This window comes from Tetrahymena thermophila, assembly GCF_000189635.1.
Source record: "Tetrahymena thermophila SB210 genomic scaffold scf_8254803, whole genome shotgun sequence".
Lineage (NCBI taxonomy): Eukaryota > Ciliophora > Oligohymenophorea > Hymenostomatida > Tetrahymenidae > Tetrahymena > Tetrahymena thermophila.
Genome location: NW_002476559.1, coordinates 1,682,480 through 1,709,900, shown reverse-complemented (window position 1 = coordinate 1,709,900; position 27,421 = coordinate 1,682,480). Strand labels below are relative to the sequence as shown.

At 22.7% G+C, this 27,421-nt stretch overlaps 8 protein-coding genes across 8 annotated transcripts in view; 6 read left to right on the top strand and 2 right to left on the bottom strand. All coding sequences in view use genetic code 6, as the record gives it.

The window, feature by feature from the left end:
- Positions 1 to 924: 924 nt before the first annotated feature.
- On the top strand, positions 925 to 4,982 carry TTHERM_00016010 (hypothetical protein; the record flags this gene model as incomplete). The annotated part of the gene is made up of 14 exons (XM_001008381.2): positions 925 to 978; positions 1,112 to 1,253; positions 1,355 to 1,446; positions 1,507 to 1,625; positions 1,675 to 2,672; positions 2,739 to 3,108; positions 3,168 to 3,312; positions 3,390 to 3,437; positions 3,491 to 3,571; positions 3,621 to 3,796; positions 3,856 to 3,984; positions 4,402 to 4,537; positions 4,590 to 4,817; positions 4,875 to 4,982. 14 exons carry the CDS (start codon positions 925 to 927, stop codon positions 4,980 to 4,982), a joined length of 2,826 nt encoding a protein of 941 aa, XP_001008381.2.
- Positions 4,983 to 5,315: 333 nt separating this feature from the next.
- On the top strand, positions 5,316 to 6,384 carry TTHERM_000016009 (hypothetical protein; the record flags this gene model as incomplete). The annotated part of the gene is made up of 3 exons (XM_012795692.1): positions 5,316 to 5,330; positions 5,383 to 5,500; positions 5,648 to 6,384. The coding sequence occupies 3 exons, from the start codon at positions 5,316 to 5,318 to the stop codon at positions 6,382 to 6,384; spliced, it is 870 nt and encodes a 289-aa protein (XP_012651146.1).
- Positions 6,385 to 7,183: 799 nt separating this feature from the next.
- TTHERM_00016000 (WD40 domain protein) lies at positions 7,184 to 9,468 on the bottom strand (the record flags this gene model as incomplete). Its single annotated transcript, XM_001008380.2, has 4 exons — positions 7,184 to 8,007; positions 8,352 to 8,522; positions 8,589 to 9,179; positions 9,309 to 9,468. 4 exons carry the CDS (start codon positions 9,466 to 9,468, stop codon positions 7,184 to 7,186), a joined length of 1,746 nt encoding a protein of 581 aa, XP_001008380.2.
- Positions 9,469 to 11,147: 1,679 nt separating this feature from the next.
- On the top strand, positions 11,148 to 11,720 carry TTHERM_00015990 (hypothetical protein; the record flags this gene model as incomplete). The annotated part of the gene is made up of 1 exon (XM_001008379.1): positions 11,148 to 11,720. The coding sequence occupies one exon, from the start codon at positions 11,148 to 11,150 to the stop codon at positions 11,718 to 11,720; it is 573 nt and encodes a 190-aa protein (XP_001008379.1).
- A 609-nt stretch (positions 11,721 to 12,329) lies between these two features.
- TTHERM_00015980 (choline-phosphate cytidylyltransferase) lies at positions 12,330 to 14,528 on the bottom strand (the record flags this gene model as incomplete). The annotated part of the gene is made up of 8 exons (XM_001008378.3): positions 12,330 to 12,408; positions 12,484 to 12,722; positions 12,782 to 12,859; positions 12,956 to 13,249; positions 13,409 to 13,496; positions 13,618 to 13,786; positions 14,017 to 14,122; positions 14,217 to 14,528. 8 exons carry the CDS (start codon positions 14,526 to 14,528, stop codon positions 12,330 to 12,332), a joined length of 1,365 nt encoding a protein of 454 aa, XP_001008378.1.
- A 2,054-nt stretch (positions 14,529 to 16,582) lies between these two features.
- On the top strand, positions 16,583 to 19,307 carry TTHERM_00015970 (hypothetical protein; the record flags this gene model as incomplete). Its single annotated transcript, XM_001008377.2, has 3 exons — positions 16,583 to 18,440; positions 18,539 to 19,169; positions 19,280 to 19,307. The coding sequence occupies 3 exons, from the start codon at positions 16,583 to 16,585 to the stop codon at positions 19,305 to 19,307; spliced, it is 2,517 nt and encodes an 838-aa protein (XP_001008377.2).
- Positions 19,308 to 21,344: 2,037 nt separating this feature from the next.
- TTHERM_00015950 (hypothetical protein) lies at positions 21,345 to 22,976 on the top strand (the record flags this gene model as incomplete). Its single annotated transcript, XM_001008375.2, has 1 exon — positions 21,345 to 22,976. The coding sequence occupies one exon, from the start codon at positions 21,345 to 21,347 to the stop codon at positions 22,974 to 22,976; it is 1,632 nt and encodes a 543-aa protein (XP_001008375.2).
- A 2,194-nt stretch (positions 22,977 to 25,170) lies between these two features.
- The window catches only part of TTHERM_00014950 (zinc finger lsd1 subclass family protein), a gene marked incomplete at both ends in the record, with an annotated part of 8,155 nt that continues 5,904 nt past the window's right edge, over positions 25,171 to 27,421 (top strand). Inside the window, 7 exons of the mRNA XM_001008374.3 lie at positions 25,171 to 25,225; positions 25,278 to 25,801; positions 25,917 to 26,223; positions 26,392 to 26,602; positions 26,785 to 27,079; positions 27,145 to 27,313; positions 27,372 to 27,421. The exon at positions 27,372 to 27,421 is cut by the window's right edge and continues 175 nt beyond it. Coding sequence (XP_001008374.3) covers positions 25,171 to 25,225; positions 25,278 to 25,801; positions 25,917 to 26,223; positions 26,392 to 26,602; positions 26,785 to 27,079; positions 27,145 to 27,313; positions 27,372 to 27,421 — 1,611 coding nt within the window. The remainder of the gene's footprint in view (positions 25,226 to 25,277; positions 25,802 to 25,916; positions 26,224 to 26,391; positions 26,603 to 26,784; positions 27,080 to 27,144; positions 27,314 to 27,371) is intronic.

Below are 27,421 nucleotides of genomic sequence, written 5' to 3'. Positions count from 1 at the left end.
CTTAAAAGTGTTTATTTTTGAGAGAGCAGATTACATAATATTTACTCAATAAAAGCTCATTTTGATAAAATAATAAATATGAAAAACATAAACTAAAAAGATATTTTCAAGCTTTTTTATGGTTATTTTGAAATTAAATTTAATAGTATTAATATAATTTTAATAATTAATTTATAAAATAATCTTGTTTTCTTTAAATAAAAACATGAGCTAATAAATGCCAATAAAATAAAAAGAAATGTTTTCATACATTTAAATTTATAATAGATATATTAATGTAAATGTTAATTTTAAGCTTGATAATTAGATATTTCAACATTTTTTAAATTACTTGTGACAATTTAATATAAATTTAGATTATTTAATCACATAAAAATCTTGCTAAATAAATTTAATTTGTTTTTATTTAATTCAAAAATTATTTTTAAAATATTAAAATTAAAGAAAGACTTAATTAAAATAAACTCAAAATTATTTTATTTTCTTTTCCCAAAAATATTTCTAATTTTTTGATTGATAAAAAAATTTATATATTAGCAAATAAGCTTTCATCCATCCATCCATCCATCGATTGATCGATCGATCGATCCAGCCAGTAGAATAGATTTTTTTGGAATGAATTAATAGGATGTTTTTAATAATGTTTACAAGTTATAAATCTAAAAAATTTGATTTTGCTACTTGAAAAATCCTATTATGAATTAATTAAATTGATATTTATATATTTATTTATACGTATTTATATCATTTGGTTTCTTTAAAAAATATTTACTTATTTACAATATTAATAATATTGATTGAATTACTAGCTAGAATCAATATTATTTACTGCTTAAAACTTAGCATTCTTTTAGCAAAAGCCAATTGTTTTGACTAAGCCACTTATAAAACATTATAATCATTACTAATAATTATATCATAAGCATGAGCAATTCAAGATAATAAACTTCATAATCGAGATAAGTTGGCAATCCAGTTGTAATTAATGAATTAATAAATCAATTATCTTTTTGTTAGCGATACAATATATTGTAGCTTGTGACTAATGATATTAATGCAATCAAATGAAACATTAATAGCGATTTTACTTTTTATTTTTTTACATATTTAGGAAAGAAGAGTTACAAATTAAGTTTACTCATACAACCCTCTAGTTGACCCGCCTGGATATTCTTAAAACACTCAAACTGCAACATAGATGCCAACTTAAATGTACTAATAATAACAAATGTAGTAGTAATATATGATGCCACGTAAATAATTTTTAACTAGATCGCTTAATTAGATCTAAATTCTCACACTTTCTCATAAAGTTAATTCAATGTCTAAATTTTTTTTATTTATTCGATACAAGAGTCACAGTATTAACCTGCTGATAGAAATTATTTTGAACAAAATCTTTTGTAAATAAACGATCAGATGTCCAATATTAATTCTTATAATTAAGTAAGTTCTTTATATTTTAAAGAAGAAAAATAGTTGTATTATTAAATAATTAATAATTAGCAAGCTGTCAATCACAATTAAATGCTTATAGAAATGCAAGAAAATAAGCTTAACTAGCTCATGAGTGAGGTCAAAAAATTAAAGGATGGAGGTGGGTAAGCTAATACAAATGGCAAGAAGTAATCTCTTTCTTTAATTAATTACGAATTAAATCAATTCTTTAATTAGTTTAAACAAAGACAGAGATTTAGAAAATTTGATGATGCTCAATGCATTTGATGACTCTTTGGCAAATACAAGATTGTATTATGGAGAAAATTTATATAATTAATATGGCAGATATGCAAAAACTAATTTAATGGATTAAATTTCAGGCAATAATATTTATTAAGGTGGTGGTGGAATGCAAAGAAGGAATATGAGCTAGCCTTTGATAAATCCTGAATAAAAGTTTAGAAAATAAGTCTTTGGAGGTTTTGGTGAGCTATTCTGGGATGGTAAAGGGAATCCAAATAACTTCTAACCTCAATAATATAATAATTATAATATTCCTTAATCATATTAAAATTAAAATGCTCCTATTTCTGCTCCAACACAGCCTTATCCTGCTTATCAACAACCTCCTTAATAGTTTTAATAGCAGCAGTAGCCGTAGAGTGTATTTTAACGCAACTCTTCACAAATTCTTAACATGGGAAATCCATATTAGTAGCAATTACCTCGAAGTCCTTAAGTTTAGTAAATTTAGCAGAAACCTTCAGCTTATGATATACCAAATAGGTAAACACAAACTCCAATGAAAAGCACTGCATATAGCTTAAGTGCCTTAGATAACTAACCTCCAAATGATGACCCTCTTGTGAATTTGTTGATTAAATAAGGTTAGCTTATGGAAAATATATCAACTAATATAGATAAAGAGACAAAAAAACAAGAGAAAAATGATGTAAAAAGATTGAAAAAAAAATTAGATTAATTTGAAGAAAAGTAAAAACAACTTTTGTTACAAGAGGAATACAATAATATGTACCCAAGTAAGAATAATCATACTTATCAAAGCAACCCTTATGATGTTAGAAATATATTTGATCCAAATTATTAGCTTTAAAATATGTAAAATTTATCTATGGGAAATCCCATGATGAACTAATTTACGCTACCGTTGCAAATAATGCTATCCTTTGTAAATAAAAATAATGATTAATAAGTCAATAAATAATCTAGATGTAAAATAGCCTTTAATATCAACTCAGAAAGAAAAAATTGTTTTATTTTTTTATTTATTTAAAAAGTGGAACAGATTAAAACTTCAATGTTGATGAGGAAATTAGCAATTGAAAATGAGCTTCTCAAACAGGGTAAAGTAGAAAAATAAAGCAGCAAGAAATCTAAAAAGAAGAAAAAAAGCAAGAAATCAAAAAAGAGAAGTCGTAGATCAATCGCTGGAGATGATGAAGATGATTATGATGACGATGACATAGATGAAGACGAAGATGATTACTATAGTGAAGACGATGACTGGGACAGTGATGAAGACTACGATTATGAAGATGATGAAGACTAAGAATAATAAGATTTGCCTCCTCCTCCAAAAGTAGAAACAGAAGAAGAAAAAAAGAAGAGGGAAGAAGAAGAACTTAAAAAAAAGAAAGAAGAAAGAATGTAAATTTTATTTAAACAAAAATTTGATCGAATAATTTTATTAAAAATTATTTTAATAGAAAAAATATCATAAAGAAAGTCAAAATTGTTTCAAAAAGAGCATTTTTCCCAATATTGTATTTCAAAACGATCAGAATGTAAATCGAAGAGAAAAAAAAAGCAGCTTACAAAAAGATCAACGAAGATATGTAAAGATTAAAAGAGGTAACAATCATTTTATTTTTTTAATATTTTTTTTATGATACTTTTAAACACAACAACAATTAAAATAAATAAAATAGAGTGTTACAAACTGGGTAGAATAAGTTAGCAGCCGTGGTTTAAACTTAGTAAAAAACATAAATTTTAGATTATTTTTGAGGATAAAATTTATTTAAAAAAGATATTAGATGTTAAAGCATCTTGTGATATATCAAAGAAACTTTCAGAAAAAGAAATGAGAAAGCGTGTAGATAATCTAAAAGTAAAAGCATTTCTCTTAATTATTTATTGTATTAAGATTATTTTTACAGTTAAGAGTTAAAGCTCTACTAGATGGTTTGGCAGATAATTGTAAAGAAGAAGATATAGGAAATATTGCAGTTTAGATATTTGGTACTTACATAAATAACTTTAATTTCCCTCCTTAGCAATAACTTTATAAATTCGAAATCAATCGTTTAAAGTTTACATATTTTGGTGCTCTAAAGTAATTTTTAATTAATTAATTGAATTAAATTGATTTTATATTTCAATCTTAATCAATAGTGATATGAATGCAAGATAACAATAAATGCTTTTACTAGTCTTTATAATTATAAAAGTTCTTATACTTGTAACATTAAATACTTCTTAGAAGCATTTTGATAAATTGAAAGATTCTAATGATCTCAAAATGTAAGCTTTTCATTAACCATTTCAGTCTGCTTAATTATTTTTATTGTTGCTTTAATAACTTTTGATGAGAAATATTTTCAATTAATAATTAATTTCACAGTTTATATCTAATTCATTTAAAACTAAGTCTTAAGATATTTCTATTTAAATAAATATCTCACTTTTAAATAACCTTTAAGTTGAATAGGTTTTTTTAAATTTTTCATAGCAATATTATCTATCTAGAGGTAAAGAGGGAATACAATAAATAAATAAAAACTCTTTTGTGTTTGTTTATTTGATGAGTTTTTATTTGAATTAAATTCTAATAAAAAATTATTGAGAAAATTAAAAAATATGATTTGATTAAAATATTTTAATTATTTTTTTAGTATAAGATAAATTAAATAAATTGACAATATTTTTTATTTTTCAAAGCAATTTAAAAGTAATAAAGAGTGTTATCTATGAAATATTAATTGAATATCTTAGAAATACTTGTCCGCCTATTTAAAATAATTAAGTTATGCTTTCAGCTGATAAAAAAATTAAAGAAACACCAAATATTCCTATGGTATAATTTTTAATTTAAATCTTGATATATTTTTTATACTATTTTTGTAAAGGCATCAAATGACCCAGTAGATCCGTAAGCTTTAAAAGATGCATAAAAGTACGATGAACCTATTATTTTAGGACTGTTTTCAAGGAATTAGCTTGAATAGGTATTCTAGGGTATAGAAAATTCAACTTGGATGGAGACTATGAAATCGACATTGTAAGGATTGGGAGAAAGCTTAGTATAAACTATAAACAAAAAGTATGAAGAAATGAGAGCCAAGCAGAGAGAAGAGGTAACTAACTTAATATTTTATAAAAATGTAATTTATAGTATATTTTTTAATGAAAAGAACAAAGCAAACAAGAAAAACATCTCTACTCTTTTGCAAATAAATATAAATGATAAAGATTTCCTTAAAAAAGCGAGAGAACAAGAAGAATAAGATAAAAATAAATGAGATTTTATAAAAAATATTTCATTTAAAAGCTATTAAGAAATTTGTTAATTAATTATTTGGTTATTTATTTATTTGTATTTAGTAATAAATGATTAAAATTTAATTAATACTAGAATTATTTTTTATTCAGTCATTTTAAATTACAAAGAATCAAGCAAGCAATCATTCATTCATTCAATCAATCAAAAAAAACAATTTGGTTATATTGGACAGTGATAATTTGTTAAGAAAAGATAATAATTAATTAATTTATTTACTTGATAAAAGTTCATTATTTTATTCAAATAAATAATTTAATAAGTAGAAATTGACAATTCTCATAGCTAGCTAGTAATGAATAATAAACTTGTAAATAATTCTCTAAAAGCAAACTCTTTTATGCTAAAATATTTTTTATTAGGAACCGTTAAATGATTTGGAATAAATCAAGTATTAAAAGCTCCTGCATAAGTACTAAAGATTTGTTAAGTCCTAAGACATGCAGCAAATATTTAATCGTCAAAAGGTAAAAGAAGAAAGTAATTATTTATCTTCATAAAATTGCAGAATAAATAAGTGGCAGTATGAAAAAATGCAATATTTGATTAAAAATTTTTGAAATTATTCAACAAAATATTTTATTTGGCAATATTTAACACTACTTTTAACACTATATCCTCAATTAGGAAAATGGAATGACAATCCTAATGTATAATACAATAAATATGAGCATTTGAGAAGTAGGATAAACGAATATGATCACATACTTCCTTAAAGCAATGAGTTGGTCCCTAAATTCATTAAAAAGAATCTTACTTTTTCTTCAAACTTTTATCATCCTTCAAATATTTCAGAGGATAAAAAATGTTCATCCCAAGGATTTTACTTAACTCAAAAGAGCAGTGGTAGTCAAGGAGTGCAGATTAATAATTAAAATGGTTTCTCTTCTTAATTAGAAAACAAAGGCTAAAATAGATTAAATACTTAGCTAAATATGCTGAGACAGCAGTCGACTTATACACCGAAGAGCACATTTTCTTTAAATCGATAATTCAATTTTACTCAAAGTAGCTTTTAAAATGAATTAAAAAAATAAAAGGAAGAATTCAAAAAATCTAATCTGAATAGATCTACCAAATACTCAAGCTAATGTAATAGAGATTACAGCTTAAGAGATTTATATTACCAGCACATTAAATATGACAAAAACATATAAAATGCTTTTAAATAAGAAGGCACTTATTATTCTAATTCCATTTCAACAGCTAAATTAAAATCTTAAAATAATGAGAGAACAAAATTTGAAAATCAGCAATCACAACAATTTCAAACACAATAAACACAAAATAGTGAATCTAAATTTAATTCCTATTCAAATATGCATCAGTTTGATGAATACAACTCCGAAGCTGATTACAACTGACTCTATTTATATTTATTTATTTATTCATTCATTAATCTACATAGTGTTATTTTCATCTTTTAATTAAATATAATAAATTTAATATTTTATTTATTGTCTGAAAACCTTATCTAACAAAATGAACATTACTATAAATAATTTCATGAATATAAATTGAAATACATTACTATTCACCTTACTTATCTTTATTTTTTAACTCATTACTTACTTAATATTGTTTTGATTAAATATATCAATTTAACAATAAACTAATTGCCATCAAATCTTTTTTATAATATTCTGTATGTACTCATTATTTATGGCAGCATTATGTAATAAAAATTTATTTTTTCTTCTCAAATAGTATGAACAAAATTAGGTTTAAATTATAAAAAATTTAATATTTTAATTTCAGGATTTACAATATATTAATTTTAATTATTTATTACCTTAACATAAAATAGTAATTTATCTGTTTGTTTTGAGTTTCTATTTAAAAAACTTGATATAAAAATATTTTAATAAATTAATTTTTGATATTTAATCATAAAAAACTTACAGTTAATATAAATTATAAATAATCATGAGTTTTTTTATAGGAAGTTTAATGCAGAATTTATTTCTACAAAAAAGAAGAAGATTTATGAAAGTAAAAATACATATTAATTTTTTAATTTTTCAAGGCTTTTTTAATGATTTCAAAGTAAATTTAAATTTTTTGAATATATTTAGTTAGTTAGCTAGTTAATTTGATAGTATTTACAAAGTAATTAAAGGAATATTTTTATTTTATTATTTATTTATACATTTTATTGGCATTTCAAATGATTTCCACAAGTCCATATGAAGCATCTGATGTGCCAAAAGATATATGATTAGAATTATTTCTAAAATCTAGTGAGAAAACACCCTTTGTTAGGGATCTATCAATAGCGTCAATACAGATGTAGTTATCTTCTCTATCAAACACTCTTAATTCATACTTTCCTGTAGATCCTGCTACAATATGTTTTTGGTTTACTTTTGAGAACTGACAGCAGTATACAAAATTAGGTATTTCGTTTTTAGATATATTTTCCCATTTGATTTCTTATGACTAGTCATTTCTTAGATCGAAAATTTCAAGTTATTTATATTCTCTCCAAGACCCACACAGAACTTGGTAATTATTAAAATCAAGAGAATCTCCAAATACCATAGGACCATATATATATTTTTGAACTTTAGAGGCTCTCAGATCATATAAGAAAACAGTATGATCCCATCCAGCACTAAGGAAGCAATTGTTATCTATGCTTTTTATAGCAAACACTCGATTTTTATGGTATTTAATTGTATTTCTTTTTTTTCCTGTGACTATATCGTATTGTCTAATTTAAGAATCACTACTTCCACTTAAAAAGCTCAATCCTGATGGAAGAAACTCCAAACAATTTATACTATTATTACTAACTTAATTTTATTCTTCTATTTTTTCTCCTTGCTCAAACACTTAGATGACTCTATTAGTTAAATTTGGTTTTATTTAACGATAAACTACAGCTCCATTAGCATATCCTTCAAGCAAGCAATGTCTTTATTCAGCAGGATTCCATCTAACACTATTACAAGGATATTCTTGTCTTATTGTTTGCAAAGGCACTCCTTTTTTATTAAAATTAAATAAATTTAAAATCAAGCTTTAAAAATTATTAAAAAAATATAAAGAAAAAATAAACTTATTAATTAATTAATAAATAAATAAATTTAAGCAAATAGAAAATATCATTGAATTTTTCTAATTAATTAGGATAAGATTTAGCTTGTAAATTTGAGGTGAGTAATTAACGATAAATTAATTTAACATAATTTAATTTTCTTTACAAAAAATAAGGAATTAATTAATAAATCAATATTAAATTTAATTAAAATTTACAAGCGTAGTATTAATTTTCAAAAATGATTTATTTTTTGTTTAGTGATTTTCTTGAATTTTATCAATTTTTTACCTTTTACGTCGCTAAATATTGTCACTTTACCATTCGATTGAGAGAAAGCTAAATATTTATCATCAGGGGAGTATCTCATTGCTAAAATTTATGAAGTACCAAATTTAAGTCTTAGCTTTTCGAAGAATGTTTGCTTCTGAAAAATGTCAAACAAATTTTAATCTTACTTTTCTACAAACGCATTTATATAAAAAAGAGTTTTAATGAGTTTTATTTTAAAGATGAATAAATAAATACCTCTTTTGATTGGCGAGGTTTAGGTTTTTCCTGTGTTAGGAGGGCTATTTTCATTCATATAATCATAGAAATTATTTTTTTTAGGGCTTTTTATTGGCGATCCATATAAAGGAGTGTCTTTATTGTCTTTGTGTTATTTTACTTTGGGCTAACTGAAATAATTTTATTTGCATTAGTTATCTAGTTGGATGTCCTAAATGTTAAGTGGCTTTAAGATGCTCTTTGAAAAGCTAGACCTTTTGCTTACATTCAAAACTTTTTCTTTAAGAGGACTTACATTATAGAGATCGTTATCATTAATACCCCTTTCAATGAAGCAACTTTGATTACTTTTCCTTGATGACGCTTTCAAATATAAAAAGAAATCGTTGGCATTTTGATATGTGTTGTTGGGCATTTTCTTAAAAAGATTTATTTTTTAACTTTTTTTATTGCTGTTGCTATTTTCATTCAACTTAATCTTCATTTTACTCTCTACAATTATAGGTTTCAAAGACTTAGCCTTAGTTTCACTCATTTATATGTCAAATTTATCATTTTTACAGCTGTTGAAAGACTATTTTCTTATTCTAGCTTTATGCATGTAATAATCTTTTTTATATTTATGTTAATTTTAATGATGCTTTTTACAAATAATGTTTTTATCTGTTACAGATCAGATTTTTATTATCTTGCTACTATTCTCATTATATTTAAAAATTATGAAGGAGTTTAATTTACCTTGTTTAAAGCGATGTGTATTTAAAACAGATGCAGAGTGAGGACGAAAGTGAATTAGAGGATTTCTAGTATCATAAATATATCTATTATTGGCTGATTATGGATAATAAATTGTTTGTCCTGCTTCTTACACATCTTAAATGTTCATTTTATTTTACATTAAATATGTACGTGTTTGCTTGCTTTTATATGTGTATGTAAATATTTATATATTTATCTTGATTATTTATTCTTGCTGCTTTATTAGTTAATTAATTAATTTGTTTTGAAACTAGATAGATATCTCTTAAAAATCTTTAATATTGTGAATAATAATAAAAATTTGTGGAGATATAAGGAGTATTTAACAGCTCCTTAAAGACTAAAGAAAATAAATCAATTTTTATTTTTAAAAAACACTACTTTTGTTCCAATAAATTTACTGGTTAAACACATAATTAAAGAAATAAAAAAATTATTAGATTTAAAATTGACATACAAATCAAAGTAAACTTTAAAAAAATAATTTCATTCATATTTTGCAATATTTTTTTTAAATTAAAATAGTTTTTATAGTTTTAAATTTATTCATTTATATAATTATCGTTAGTTGTTACTTCAAATAAGAACTATAAAAATATTTCTAAAATTAAATTAAGCAAAATTAATTTGCATTTAATATTAAACTATGTTTCAGAGATTAGTTTTTAGCAAGTTATGAATTTTTTTTGAAGTATTTTAAAATGAAAATAAGATATCCATTTTAAAGTATTTTATAAAAACATTAAAAATTATTAAAAATTTAAACTAAATACTGTAAATTAATTAAATAACTATATTTTTTAATACACTTACTATTTACTAAAACAATTTTTTATTGAAAAAATCTTTTAAAAGAAAACCAAAATAAATAATTGCAACCATAAAATCTAAAACTTCTACTATGTAATCACTAAAATATTATTATAAAACTTAATTATATAATGAATCAATAACCTTTAAAATTACATTCTACTATTAATTTAATCGTAACTTTTTTCTTTCAATTTACAATGTTAAAGAATTTAATTTTTCTTAAATCAAAAATTTTAATTGCTGATAAATCAATTTTTTAAGATAAGACTATTAAGATTAACTTTGATAAATATTATTATAGTAAGCTATAATTCTTTATAAATTTTAGTAAATTTAATATTTTAGATTTATTTAGCCCAAAATGAACTGATTTTTAAGTCAAAATTCCCTTAATTATTAAATTAAATAATATAACCGTATTTCCTCATATACAAAGGTCTTATTATAGCTGTTCCTTAATTTGAATATCACGAACCTTAAATATTTTATAAATTTCATTGAATTTTAGGACTAAATTTTAGAGATACTAAGAATTTATAGTACATCAATTTATTTAAGTATATGATATAAATTTTTATTGATGCTAACTTTATTTCATTTACTTAAATTGATTCCTTCTAATAAAAAAATAATAAATTATTCTGAATAAGATATGTTTTGCTTACCATAAAATAACTAATGATTCATTTTAGCTACATTTTTATCTATAAATAAAATCAAAGATGTATATAAAAAGGTATTTAAATGTATTTCATAGTATCTACTTACAAAATATCATTAATAAATATTAAAACAATACTTAGGCTTAATAATTCATAGTATTTACTAATTCTAAGTCAATTTAATTGATTTCTGACGATATTCTTTCTTTTTTTGATAATAGCAAATATAAATAATTAATTAACTTTTTATAGTAACATTTTTAATAATTTGAATACTAATTTTTACAATAAAAGATCATTACAAAAGAACACTAAAGAAAGTAGGATAATTTAAATTAATATTATGATTGAAAGTAATTAGCAAGAAATATATTTGAATTAAGAATATAAAGACATTGATTAGCATTAAAATAAAATGATCAACTCTTAGATAACTAATTTTGATAGCTTATTTAAAGATATGCTTTTTCCATAATTAAACTCTACTTAAAAGAGCTAATTTGCAAATGAAAATTAAAAATGGTGGTTTAAGCAGCAATATGCTTTCGGGATGCTTAGATATTAAGATTAAGAAATTATCAAAATAAGTTTATACAAGGACTTTAACCCTTAGACTGATATATAAATGTGCTTTAAAGATATTAATAATATTATTTATAAAATTACTTTAACACCTACAATTTATCTTTTACCTTTTGAGAAAGATTTAATACTAGTATCAAATGATAGCGAATATGTTGCTTCGAACATAGAAATATTTGGTAATGGAGCATTTGAAATATCAAGAGGAATTTAAATTGCTTTAGCAACTAAAAGATTAACAATTTAAGATATAGAAGAAATGATTGAATCTTCTATTTTACAAGAGCATAGTAATTCAATTTAGCTATTTAAAGAAATCACACCAGCTTTATGAGTAAAAATCATTTTCTTAATGAAAAATGTTGATTTAAATATTAAATTGCACCATTTATATATAATATGTAGATTAAATTTAAAATACCTACCTAACAAATCATTTTAATATGTATCCTAATCAATCATAAATATATTTAGAGTAATTAATTATAAAGTAAGAAGAACAATAAGAAGAGATATTTTGTTAATTTTATTATAAAAAAATTATTTCAATTCAAATTTTATTCAGAAATAATTTCTATTTAAAAAAGTAATTTATCATTTTAATAATAAAAAATATGTTTTATTGTTTACGTGAATTAAAACTTGTTAAAATAAATTAAGCTATTATATCAATTATTTAAATATAAAAATAGAAATAAAATAAATATTTTAGCTATTTCAAATGAATGTGTTTTAAAAATATATTTTTTATCTTTAAAATTAAATTAAAATTTAACTTGAATTATTTATTGATGATTTTTTTATAAATGAAAACAAAATTTTAGCACACAAAAATCCTTTATGCTCTAAAGGATTACTAGCTAGAATCAACACAAAAAGGTTTAACAATAATATAATATATAAATATTGTGAAAGTTAAGTCAATCTTTTAATTATAGATAGATCAGACTTCTTTAACTTTTCTTTCTTATTCATAGTACAAGTCTTACTTTTTGTTTTTGACATTGTAAATTTCAAGGAATCTATTTTTAAAACAAACAAATAAAATTTTTAAATGCCTAATAAAATTTTATTTTATTTAATTATGCTTTTTTTACCTCAATCTGTTTTCAATGATTCTTTCAACTATTTTATCAGTGGTCATGTCGTTTGAGGATTCGATTTGCTTGAAAATACCTAATTTTTTGGGAACTAAATAAGGATCTTGTTCAATAACTTCTGGCTTGTTTTCTTTTAGCTTAGTCATTGTTCCTTCAACAACTATACTGATGTTAAATTGCTTTATTAATTATTCTGTTGGCTACCAGGGAGCACCAATAATAACTTCATCAACATACTATTTAAAAATTATCAAAAAACTGTTTATATTTCTTAATAATTTATTTATCAATTTACCTTCATAGCCAAAACATTAAGAACTCTTTCTTAAAGGGTCAAAACAGGATAATTGCTTCCTTTCTTTTCCTAAACAGTCTATTTTTATTTTAAAATATCATTAAATTCAGATTAATTTGATTGATTTATTTATTTCTTTTAGATCCTTTTAAATTAAAAAAAAAATATTTTTACTTCATCATCATGTAAACCAACAATAAGGTAGTCTCCGAGTTCTTTGGCTTTCTTTAAAGTTTCAATGTGGCCAATATGAAGCATATCAAAAGAGCCATCAATATAAACAATTTTATCTCCTTCTTTTGGTTCTCTGTTTCCTTAACTGAATTATCTAATTCTCTTTGTGGTGTTCAAAAGTTTTAGTTTGACAGCAGTAGATTCATCAACTTCTTTAATGTTAGTTGTGTTTTCCAAAGATTCAATTTTGCTTGCTGTAATTCCTTGTTCTCCACTTAATTTACGAATTTTTTTCTACATTTATACAAAATAAAAAATTGATGAATTAATCAATTGAAATTTTATTAGATAAAAATAAGTTTTATTGTGTTGAACTCTATTGAAAAATAAATAAATAAATTGATTGATTCATATCTCCCTAATTGCATTATTAATAATTATCTAATTTATTACTATTTCAATACTCTATTAATTCTTGGTCATCAATAGAAGTCTACCTACGATATCAGTGGTAGAAATACCTTCAGTTCTCTTGAAAGTTCTATTTTTGTTAAATTTTAATCAAATTATTAATATTTTTTAATCTTTTTCATTGTTAGCTCTGTTTTGAAAATCATTTTTCAGCTAGCTATTTTTGAAGAGTAATAATAAATATATTTTACATCATTCTGTTTGAGATCTTAAAAGGGGAATAAGCATCACAGCCATCAGGTCCAACGATCATATCGTCTCCGTGGGCGACATGACTACAGTTGAGACGATCAATAAGCTCAATAGTTGGATCATAAGGAGCATGTTCGCAGATTTCGTCAGCCCATTTACAAGCCTTAGCTGATTATTTTTGACAAAGTAGTTAATATAAAAAAGGTAAACTTGAATTATTATTTCATTTTAAATTAAATATCAACTAAAATTTATCTCTAGAACCATTTAAGTAAGAAAGTAATAGATTGAAGCTCGTTTTAATAAAAAAATATCTTTCTATTTTTCCACGTTTTGAAGTTTTTTATATCATCCTAATTCATTAAATCCATGTAATGAAATAAAGATAAAAATATTACCGATTCCAACTCTTTCTTCATAACTGAGAACGGGAGGACCTTTTCTCTTGGTGATTTCTTCTTGGGCAATGACACCAACAACAAGAGTTTCGCAGTATTATTTAGCCTTTTGAAAAAAAACTAGTTTAGTTGAGTAAATAGAGAGGGAAAATTATTTAAGCAATAAATCTAATTTATTTTGATATGAAAATTGAGATTACCTATCTTATGGCATTGAAATGACCTGAATGCATGAGATCAAAGCATCCGTCTACATACAAACGTTTGACTTTGAGCTATTTCATGGGTGATAAAATCTTGAGCTCTTCATTTTCCTTGAACTCCTCCATATTTTTTTGTATAAATTACTTTAAAGAAGAGATAGCAATATCAACATTCTTTTAAGCCTAATCATTCTAAATGCTTTCTGCAACTAACTAGAGCTTTTTAATGAAACCCTTTTCTGCAAAAACTTCGTTATTAACTAATTGATTTAAAAATAAAACCAAGAACTCGCTGTCTACCTAGCTCATTTTTTAGATTGATGTTTTAGTATAATATTTCAATTTAATTTAAATTATTTATTATAAGGAGAATTAGAGATTAATTAATTAACTTGTAACTAAATCAAATGTTTTGTTTGGCAAAGCTTAAAAAATAATAAAAATCTTACAAAATATATTATTTGTTTGTTTATATATTTGTTATGTTATATTTTGTGGATACACTCACATTTTCATTTTTTTGACCAAACAAACAATCAAAAAAAACATATATAAATGAAAATTTATATTTTAAAATCATCACTTTTTAAAATCTGTCTATAAATTAAATATATAAAATATGTAATAGATTGATAATAGTATGATTAATCGATATTCGAGCTTTTTTATTTTCGAATTTTTTATTACTTTTTTAACAAAATATTTTAGAAAGTTACAAAGAATTAAATTTTTCATGGATTAATCATTCTTAAAATCCAAATATTTACTGCAATTTAAAAGAATAATTACTCTTAAAATCGTAGTTGCTAATTTTATTGTTTTCTGCCAAATTTATATTTTTTTTGATTTGAAACGCGTGCACAACTAAAATAAATTAAAAAATCCCTTTCTGATATATAAGATAATCAATCCTTTATTTAAATTTAAAAAATCCATTTAATAAGTCTTTGCTTTTTATTTTCTCATTTTTGATAAAAAATCTTTTATTAAAATGTTTAATATTTTCAGCCTCATCAAATATTTAGTTTGATTTAAAAAAATATAATTACTTGATACATATATAGCTAATCGTGTAATTAAAATATCACGAACTGTTTAGGTACAGATAATGATATCTCATTTAATTTTTATGATTTTAAGCTAATTTTATTCACTTTTTTTCATAATTATTTACTTATTTTTAGATTATTCCACCTATTAAAATAATTTTTTTGAAATTTTTAATTTATAACTCGCAAAATATTTAAAATTAAGAATTAAAAAGCCATCTGAGTTGAGCATTTGCTTTTCTAAAGAGTTAACAACTCTGCTTATGATATAAAAATATTTTGGTTTTTAATGAAACAAGATTACTACAATAAAGTTTCGATATTTTTAAATTCTCTAATCAAAAATTCCAATAATATGAAGAGCTAGCTATAAATCAATTTATTGAGAAGGAAAATCAAACCATTTTTTAATTATTTTAATAGAGTGAAATATTTTTGTTCATTGAAAATAAAAGTCTTAGTTTTCTGTTTTTTTCTTCTTTTTTAACTATATTTTTAAAATAAATTAATATATATTGAAAACATGTATAGATACTTAAGCATTTCTAAAGAAAAGATGGTAAGGAAGGATTAATTAGTTTTTTTCTAGGAAAATTTTCTCTAAATATTTTTATCTAATTCTTTAAAGTAAATACTGTAGATTACAAAATAGTGTTAAATATTTATTATTAGTACATTTCATCAACTTAAATACTTAATTATCGAATCAATTTATATTTTCTTATTTTTACTCAATGATTCCGTAGAAATTTTTAAAAATTGAAAATCTCCTCTTGATACACTAATTTACTTAATTGAGACTCAAGAAAGGGATAGAAAAAATATATATATAAACGATTTTCAAATTTTCCTTAAATAATAGAAGTAATTGCATATAATTTGACCCCGCATTATTAGATATCTTACAGATATAAAAATCCCAAAAATTTAATAAATTTTTGTAAAATAAAGACTATATTAAAAATGGATGATATGTTAATCATACAGTCTACTATTGAGTTACCATTGCATTCTATCATTTTGATTTTATCCTTAAATATATAAATATTTATTTATTTATTGCTTACGTCATAGTTTTTAAATTGGTGTTTTAAAGAAAACGGTAGTTCTAGCTAGATTAATAAAATATCAATTGATTTGTTTATCTTAACTTACAATTTATTTTATTTTGATCAGAATTAATTTACAAGTTTATGAAATTTACCATTGATTTTATTTCTCTTTTTAATTTTTTGTTAATTAAATCATGATTTAGTTACCACAAACTAAATTGAGATAATAATTAAATTTAAGAAAATTTTAATCAAAGGAAACATGAAAAAAATTGAATTTTTGCTTCCTATAGGATTGCTATTTTTACTTACTTAAGTTTAGTCAAAAAATATGATTGATAACTGCTCATTTCCCTTTATTGTGTATTAAAATCCATAGAATACTCAGCTTTAGATGATCTGCTAAGAATGCAAGTTTGGATATATTGTAGATTATGATTTTAAATCATGCATTGAGGCTTCAATTTTACCTATGCCTTTATATTCTTATTGTAAAAGACTAGATAGAAACAGAGAGTGTGATGAAGCTTATACAACTATTTAAATAGATCATAATGAGTTATTTGTCACAGAAAATCCATTACAGTATGATCCGAGATGCTCTAAGATCGATACAGTTAACAAGATATGTATATCTCCTAGATTTCCTTATACTCTAGATATTTCATAGGACTTAATATTCCACTTTCCAGATAGATTTTGCAAAATTACCAATGGTTAAACGTGCATCCAAAATTATGAGCTATTCTATAAATCAAAGAAATATAATACATACTATGGCCTCTTTAACTTAATCAACCCAAATAAGATTACCAATGATGCAATTTACGATACAGATATTTAATGTATGCAAAATTTTGCTTTTAAGGATTCTATTGGCTGCATTCCCATAAACTTTTAATGTCTCAAAAATAATGGTATTACATGCACTTGCTCAGATGGTGAAGCGATAGATTCTACAGGATCTGCATGTACTTATTTCTAAAATTGTTTAACTTTTGGATATGCTGGATTGTTTTAATTTTGTATGTAATGCCAAAGTGGGTATTTTAATTCTTAAGGATTATGTACATAATCACCATCTCAAAATACAGCAGGTTCTTCGTCTACGAGCACAGACGCAGTAGGAAATATATATATATAATTACCGTTATGTAATATAGGATATTAACTAGATTATAAGACTTTTAGTATGTTAAAAAATTCAATAACTAATTTTATAAAGCTTTAAATTATCTAAACTTCAATTCCAATCAATATTGAGTATAATGATCCTATTTATCTTTTGCTTTTATCGTTTGCTATTGACTTTGCTTAAGATTAATCTTATTCTTATTATTTTAATTAATTAATTTCCCCCTTAACCCCCTAAAATTAATTTGGATGCATGAATATTCTTAATTAAATATAAGGATGTACCTAATACATGTCTAACTTATGCTTTAAATGTGAAAGAAAAGGTGTATATTATGTTTAAACACAATAACCTCAGGGAACATAATTATTTTAAACATATTAAAGCTTCTGTGGATAATCAGAAGACTTAGGCATACCTAATTGTAGAGTAATAGCAGAAAATAAGTGTATAGTTTGCAATGATTAATATTTTCTGTTATAAAATGAATGTATCAAAGGTTAAACGCCATATTGTATAATTTATGATACTTAAGAAAACTGTTTATTATGTTAATAATAATATATTATGCAATAAGGTAAATGCTATCCTATACCTATGATAAAAAATTGTTTGATTTATTCCTATTAAAATCCAACTTATTGTTACTAATGTATATAAAATTATATTCTATTTTAATATAATGGTTATGATAATACAGGTGCTTAATGCATAAAAAATGACTATTCTTTAGAATACTATCCATGCGTAGGTTAAAGTTAAGACCGTTATTGCTCATAATGTGGTTTGGGATCTTCACGAGAAATCAATACTTAATAATGTTATCCTGTTTATTATGAATATTTTTGTTTATAGTTAAAAGGTCCAAATAAATGTTTACAGTGTTAGAATAATTATATTTTAGTAAATGGGATATGTTACTATTAATTTTATAAATCTGGTGATACTACTTCTATTTCTTTTTAAATATATTATTAATATTAAGGTAAATTTAATTTTTTTAATAATTAATTAAATAAAATAATTTTTTTCTATTAAAGTTTTTATTAACACTTTAAAAATAATTATTTTAATATATCAAAGTTTAATTAGGATCAGAGACAGGCATAAGTGGATCTCCTTATACTTGTGATAGTTCTACACTCTAAAATAAAAATTGCTAATATTTAAATTAGCAAGGATATTATTTGAATTAGTTATTTACATAGAGATAATGCTACATCTAACAATAAGGTTTGAAGTGTAATAAATGCTTTAAAAATATATGTTTGGATAAATAATACAGTTGCAAATAAGGCTATGGATGGAGTTAGACTTTCCAAAAATGTCTTCCATAATGTCTAAATGGCATGTTATAAATAAAATAATAATAATGTAATTATAGACGTTTATGCAATAAATCTGCTATATATACTACTACTGGAATATCTTATTAATGCTCAGATTGTAGTATAGTTACTGATATTAAAAATTGTTAATAAGAAAATGATTGTGAAATAAATGAAATATATTCATTTAAATTTTAAAAATGTATGAAGCTCTGTGGTAATGGAGTTATAGCTGATACTTATTCTGATTGCAAATCATCAAACATTTGCTAAGATGGATTAGACTGGATTTCTTAAGTTGGAAAATGTGCTTATTTATAAAACATTATAGATTCTAAAATATATGTAAATTAAACTACTTAAGAGGTAAACGACTAATAAAAAGAGTAAAATAATTAATATTATAATTTAAATAACTAGTCATTTTCATTAAATTAACTACTTATTATTGGTTTTATTTGCGCATCCATACTGATTGCCTTATTTATTTTCATAGCATTTATATTTAGTTACAAAAAAATTGACAAAAGAATGAAAGAATACTAATAAGTAACATAAAAAAAAATAAAAAATTAAACCAATCAAGTAAAATCAGCTAAAAATAATCTAAAATTAGATAAATCAGTTTAAGTAAGTAAAAATAATATTGAAGTCAAAAAAGTTGATGAAATTTTAGAACAACCAATTCATGAGCAAACAATATACATGATAGAGTAACACAGAAATGATTAGTTAGAATAACAATCTTAAAAAAAATGAAATATCTCATATGGCTATCAAAGTATTCTATTTTTTATTTATTTATTAAATATTAATTTATAACAATTAAAATAAATAAAATATTTCATGACTATTAATTAAATAAAAGTTAATCCACTAAACTTAAAATGAATGAAGTTTTTTAAAAAAGTAAATATCTTTTTAAAAAAAGGTATTAATTATTTAATCAAAAAACAACATTAAATAACAGATAGAAAACAGAAATATAAAAATATTCCTACAAAGCAAAGAAAGTGAAAAAACTAATAGAAAAATAATTATTTGTTAACGATAATATGTAGAAATTAAAGAATGAAAATAATTTAAGCAAACTTAATTTTTTTTCATGTTACTATATTTTCTTATTGTATAAAATTATATATATTTAAGTTTAGAAAAATAAAATATTACCTGTCATATTATTTTCTTTTTCAAAGATTACTCATTTAAATATTTATGATATTTTATCTGATTCACAATGATAAGATAATTACATTGGTCATTGGTACTTTGAATTAAATATTTATTCATGATATAATTGTGATTTTTAACTAAAAGTTTATTAATAATAGGAAATTAATATTTGTCATCACATTTTATTTTTTTATTAAAATTGTTTTTTGATAAATTTTACCAAATATTTACTTATAAATATTTTTGATGGCTATTTAAAGACAATACATTTATTAACTACTTTTATAAATTTTATAAATAAATAATGCTCTTTACAGAAGCAGTTAAATTCAAGTTTAGGGCTATGCAAATAAACTGTTAAATTGTATTTATTCTTACAAACCTACTACATTTTCTTCCAGGTTTTTTTTTTAAGTTTTATTATCATTTTTCATAAAATTTGCAACCATTACATGAAACATAAAATAAAAATGTTTACTATAAATCTTATCCTAATTATTTAATTTAAAGTATTTTTGATATAATTTGAATAAAAATTCATTTTGTTTTATCCATCTTCGGCTATTATAAACCTTTTAATTCATTAAATATTCACAAATTTCCCAAAAACTAAAAATTATTTCAAAATTTTTTAAATAAAAATTTTTATATTTATGATATGATACAAAAATATATTTCAATAAATTGTAAGATAATCAATATTATGATTTTATAATCAAATACAAAAAAGAGGATAGTAAAATTTATTTTGTCTATTTCTCAAATTAAGAATATACTATAAATTAATAACCAAAAAATAGCAAATCAAGATATTTTTGAAAAAATATTCATTCAAAAAAAGCTTTTAAAAATATTTTTGAACTTTACAAATAATCTTTTTAATGCTTTCAAATTAAAAAAGAAGCAATTTCAAATTGGATTAAATATTTGATGTTGTAGTTTTTTATATTATTAAGTTAAATTTAACTCGACATGTATGCGTATAAGTGAAGCTTTATGATTTATTTTAAGTAGAAATTGATGAATAAATAAATAATTACATATACAATCAACTATTTTAAATTGTTAGTAAATTAATTAAAAGAAATTTTTTATTAAATTAGATAGGAGTCTATTGTTTGTTTGAAAGATAAAAAAAATAGATAGATAAGTATTCAATAATTCAAAATCAATTAGTTGAAATTATGCAAAGTAGCATTTAGTTGTCATAAATATGTATAGAGCATTAATAGGTTTTCGAGTATATAGACCTAAGCTAAACTGGTAAGTTTTTATATTTGTGTAATGCTTGCTTAAGCTAGAAATAGAATAAGAAATAAAAAATTCAATTGAACTTTGATCAGAAAATGCATAATCTTTAATCGAAAGACATATATAATGTAGACGAAATGAAAGCAATGCTTTTAAACATCAAGTAGAAGTTAGAAAGAAATTAAGCTTTGAACAAAAAGTAGAAATCAGAGTTTAGTAGCAATTATTGCATTAAGATTTAGGAAATAGTTGAATAAATTAATAGATTTGACATTAATGTTGATTTAAAATACATTAAAAACATAATGTTTGAGGAAAACTTTGAAAACAAATTAATTTTCAAATATCAGTTTCCTTTAAATTTAAATATTACAACAAACTTAATACACATGTATAATTTGTTTTTGGTATTTGGCACGCAAGAAGGAATTATCCATGTATTTGATATTTAGAAAACAAAAATCATAATTACTCAAAAGATTTCTTAATTTGGGCTAGTTGTTTTAGTGAAAGACCCAAGAAGATCTGATTATTTCTTTATCTCTGGATATGATGGAAATATAATTGAATTTTAGCTTTAGATAACCTTACCTGAAAATAGAAATTTTAAATCTATTGAATCTATAAATTAGAATATTGTTTAAATAAACAATCAATTTTCTAGTTAAGTTAGTAGAAATCTTCGAGGTGTTAATAATCAGTATTTTAATGAAGAATAAATGTTAATAGAAAATCAAATAAACTAGTTTGGTAATAAAAATAGCAAAACACAATCAAGTAATTAAGATTTATTTTATTCATAGATAGATGTTAATTTAAAACGCAAAAGGACTTTTTCAAATAGAAAGTAAATTTGTAGGTTGATTACATTCTAAAATGGAAAATTTTTAGTAGCTGGAGTTGGAAAAAAAATAGTTGTTTGGAATATCATTACTGGAAAAATTTTTCAAAGGCTGAAGGGATACCATTCATCTTAGGTTTATGGGCTGGAGACCATACTTTATGATAAATACATATTGAGCATTTCCAAAGGAACAATAAATATGTTTGATATAACCAGAGTAGACAATCCTTTAGTTATCTAAAAAAGAATAGCAGGAAATTAGCTCTTTACTAGAGTCAAAAAAATCTCAGAGTATGAGTTTTTGGTGATGATTTTCCCAAAAAAGATTGCTTTTTTTAAAATATTTGAAGATGAGTAATTTTCTTAGAACACAACAAAGACTAGCTCGTTCTAAAGTTTAGATGAGATCCAAAAGCAGAATATTTAAAATCACCAAGACTCATATGATAATCTACAACAGTTAATATTTGATGATATGAAAAGCTTCAAAGAATACTCATAATAGTCTTAAAAACAAGTTAAAAAAAACAAAAATATCTCAATTGTCACCTTAAAAAAATAAGAAATAATCAAAACAGGAGAAATAAAATTCACACCTGATCTAGCATACAATATAAATGTGTTTGACAATTACTTCTTCAACATCTCAGGAGATTATGAATATTCTATGCTTATAAATCTTGTAAATCTGAAAAGCTCCACAACAAGCATTGATTTGGAAAAATCTGATTCTAATCTAAAATTTGAATCGAATTTACGTTTTCTTTCATACAACAACGAAAGAGTCCTAACATCAACAGTGCTTGAAAATGTCACTATTTAAAACAAATTTTATAAGAATGTCCTAATAAATATGCCTCGAAACTCCCATTATGAAGGAGAAGAGAATTTCCCCTAATCTCTTAACATGTGTTTCTTTGCATGATAAAATATTTCTGTAATTAAGCTAAAAAGCTCTCTCTTAAAGAACTCTTTAAGCATATAAACATTTAAAAGTATAGTAGAAAAAAAAACAATAAATGAATAAATAGTTGGTTGTTTGTTAAAAATTTGAAATTCTATTAATTGCTTGAAACTCTAAGCTTTTTTAATGTTTTAAATATAATTAATAATTATCACATATGTTTTTAATTATTATTTCCTTCTTTATTTATTATTATTTAGTGATCGATTTATTATAAATATTATTTCTTCAAAATAAAAAAATCTTCTTAAAACAATTAACTTAAAAGTTTTTATCAATTTTTTATAATCTAAGAAAAATTTATTTTTCTGCTTATTTATTCCTTTTTAATTGTATTATTTTGCTTTATAGATAATAAAAAATTCTAAAGTTTCTTATTTACTATGAGTTTTTAATTATTTATTTATTTTGAAAATTCTATTCCATTTTTTTTAATTCTAAATTATTTTTCTTTAAGTTTTTGATAATTAAAATTTAGTGTAAATAATTATATTACAGACAGAACAATAATCATATTCAGTAAATACTTAAAGAATAAATAGATATGATTCATATTGATTCTTATTTTATTTTTACTTTTTATATAATAATTAATTTCATCATAGGAATGAACGATAAAGTTAATGAAAATATTTGCTTAGAAGTAAAGAGAGTAATTGTATTTAAATTTCTTCGTTATTTTATAACAAATCATGAAACAAAAATGATTGTTTAAATGATATTCTTTCTTTTTTTAAACAAGTAAATTTCTTAAATTTAAAAAAATGTTTATATTAATTAATAAAAAAATTATAATTAGCATATTCTAATTTTTGTTATACAAATTGTGTTTTTAAAGATTTTTTTGTTGTATAAAAGGTTATTATTTTTTTACAACTATTATAAACAACTAGACTAAAAAACTAACAAATTTATAAATTTGTTATTTGATTACATTTAATTCAGGTTAATATTTTATATTATACTTAAGTTGTAGTACTAATTTGATTAATTTTTTTCTTTTTATTATCTCACAACAATTACCTTCAAATTTATTAATTTAAAGTGCAAATTTGTGGATAGAAAATAGTATTAATTAAAGAGTATCGAAATAAACACCCAGTAAATATCAAATTATATAAATAAAAGGCTTTTACTTAGAGCAAAGATTGTAAAAATTAATATTTCAAGAAAAATTGAAAACAACAACTTACACAAACCTATTATCTTATTTTCAGGTAAAATAATTGATATTTACAAAATTTTAGAAATTATTCTTCATTTTCATCTGAAAAATTTTCTGGCAAACGATTTCTCAATTAAAACAAAGGATTTCTAAAATTGCTTCAGTTTAAATACTACCAACAATATAATTCAGTTTTATTATTAATATTGAAAGCAAATAAAATAGTTATCAAAATAAAAAACTAAATAAATGAAATAACTGGATGTAATTCTTAAATTTCGTATAATATTAGATACATTAATCTGAAAAAATAGTAGTATTGAGCTATTGAAAAGAGATCTTCATAGTATGATAAGGTGCTAAAAATTTTTTAAAGTATCACAAATGATAGATAGTATCACAAATTTCATTCTACATTCACCATCAATTAAAGAAAAAACATTTAATATTTAAATGTGTAAGTTTTCTTCTTTTTTGCCAAAAAACCTCTGTTTTTATTATTTTATTGGATTTTTAAAAGATTAATAATTTAACAAATATGACGTTCAATTTATGTATGGGTTGATATTTATTTATTTTTCTATCTTTCTTGTTTTATTATTTGTGAATATTTGTGGAATTTAGTTATTCAGAGTTTCAAACTATGACGCAAATTGAGCTTATTTGCGTATAAATTGTTTATATTTGTCATATATTTAAATCAAGTAAGTATTATTTTCCCCGCTGCATTATAATTAAATATCATCAAAATGTAATTATACCTAATTGAAAAAAAGAAAGTATTGTTTAATTCCTTTTTTGAAATTGCAAATAACACAAATTATTAGTTGAATTATTTATTCCTTTACTATTTTTTATCAAAAACCTGTAATCGATCTAAATAACTCATTATAATTTTTTATTTTTTTTCAGATTTCTTAGATATCCAATTTTTTAAACTATCAAAAAAGAAATTTGGTAACTCTAATTATAAAAATAATCAATCTAACCATGTATTTACTCTCTCTCATTTATTTTTCTGCACTTGTTATATTCACAAGATAAGGTAGATTTATTTAGTTTAAAGAACCTTAAACTCAACCCTTTATTATAAAAAGTCGAATACCTAGTCTCATAAGATTTTGTTGATCCAAACTAAAGTACGAATGGATGGTCATAAAATACTATAAGTACTTGCACATCAAGTTCATAATATGTGGATTGGGTAGGAAATTAAAATTTTAATGGAGTTTTTTAAGTAAATCCATAGTAAATAACATATAACCTACTGCCTCCACACTGGAGCCTTTCTTTAAGATTTGATCTTTTACTTTATGGTGGAGTAGATCAAAGCAGTGGATAACAAATTTAAATATTTATTGATGGAAATTTGCAAGATACCTATACTAAAAATTATGATGATGGTGATGTCATATGCTATAATATTTTATGGTTTGTAAGCCACTATGACGAGCTTATTTTATATTAAAAAAATATTACTCATAACTCAAATTCAGTAACTGTTTAGCTTCTACCAAACGCATATTGGAGTTTTTTAAATAGAGGATTTGGCTTTAAAAATTACTATCTCTATTTAGATACATGCGATTATAGTTGCGCTACCTGTAATGGTCCTACTAAAGTAAATTGCATAAATATTTTTTTGTGTTGATTAATAGTTGTTTTTTCATTCAAAGATTTGTTAAAAACTATCAATGCAACTATATAAAATATTTTAACTTTTTTATTTAACTTAGAGTCAATGTCTAACTTGTCCTACTAATTCTATTAAAAGTGGCAGCACTTGTACTTGCTCAAGTGGATATTTTTAATACTAATATTCTTGTGTTGCTAATTGTCCTACTGGTTTTATAAAAAGTAATACCTCTAATAAATGTGTTACTGATTACTCCATAAACTGCTAAACATATAATTCATCTACATAGCTTTGCACATCATGCAAATCAAGTTATTATCTTTACTAAGGTTAATGTGTATCTTCTTGTCCATAAACTTCTTCTCCAGTTTCTAATACTTGTGTTGATTTTTCTACAGCATTAATAAGTAAAATAAGCAATTATTTCTTTTGTTACTTTTTTTTAATTAAATACTTCAAATAGAATTTCTTCCACTTTATATACTTTTTAATCTAAATATTTTATTTAATCTCAAAAATGATAATCATTTAAATTATTTACTATTTTGTTACTAATCAAATATTAAAAACTAAAGATGGATAATATTTGCTTAATGGTTTATTTACTAACTACTTTGGCTAGAGTGAAATAACAGGTTTAGGTCTAACTGTTAGCAACTTTAAAGGGTTTAAGACAACCTTTGGCTCAAGTGGCGCATTAACTACTAACTGCGGTTAAAATCATTTATTAGGAGGATTTTGGCTCTCTGGATAAGGTGCAAGCATTAGCAGAGTTTGGAGTGGACTGTAAAAATAATTTATTTCATAAAAATTCTCAATTTATTTTTATTTATCAAAATACTTAATTAATTAAATTTTTGTTTTGTCAAATTACTGTTATTAATCTACTTTTATATACAGATAGACAAAGAGTGTGTTTGTTATATATTTCTAAAAAAAATTTTTTATTTATTTTAAAAATTATTTAGAGCTCCTCATTGGTCTGTTAGGATAGATTATACTCTTTGGAAAATTGACTAATGGAATAATGAATATTTTTATGTTTAAGTAGATGGGTAGATAAAGTAGCAGGTAAAGCTTGCTGCTAGTGATGGAAATAATAATATTTGTGGTTATGGTAGCTATAATGATCTAAAAACATAATAGACTGTGAATATAACTCATAGCTCTAATTCTTTAAACTTAGTTTTTTACAATAATTTGGTTTCTGATGTAAAGACAGAGTCTTTTGGTCTTAGCAATATTTTTGTTCTTGTTGATTTTGTAAATTCAAACATTTTTCAATATGTTTTTTATTAATTTTATACATTATTTCAACTAATCAATAGTGCTCTTCTAATTGTCTAGCTTGTAATGCATCTGGATGCACTTCTTGTCAAGCCTCATATTTTTTGTATAACTTTTCATGTGTCTTAACTTGTCCTACTACTACTTATTTAAGCAATCCTACAACTTGTGTAGACTGTAATAGTAACTGCAAAACCTGCAGTAGCTCATGTATAAATATTTTTTCTATGAATTATAATTTAAAAAAATATTTCTTCAATTAAAAAAGCAACTTTCTGTACTTCATGTTATTCACCAAAATATTTGATTTAATCAAGT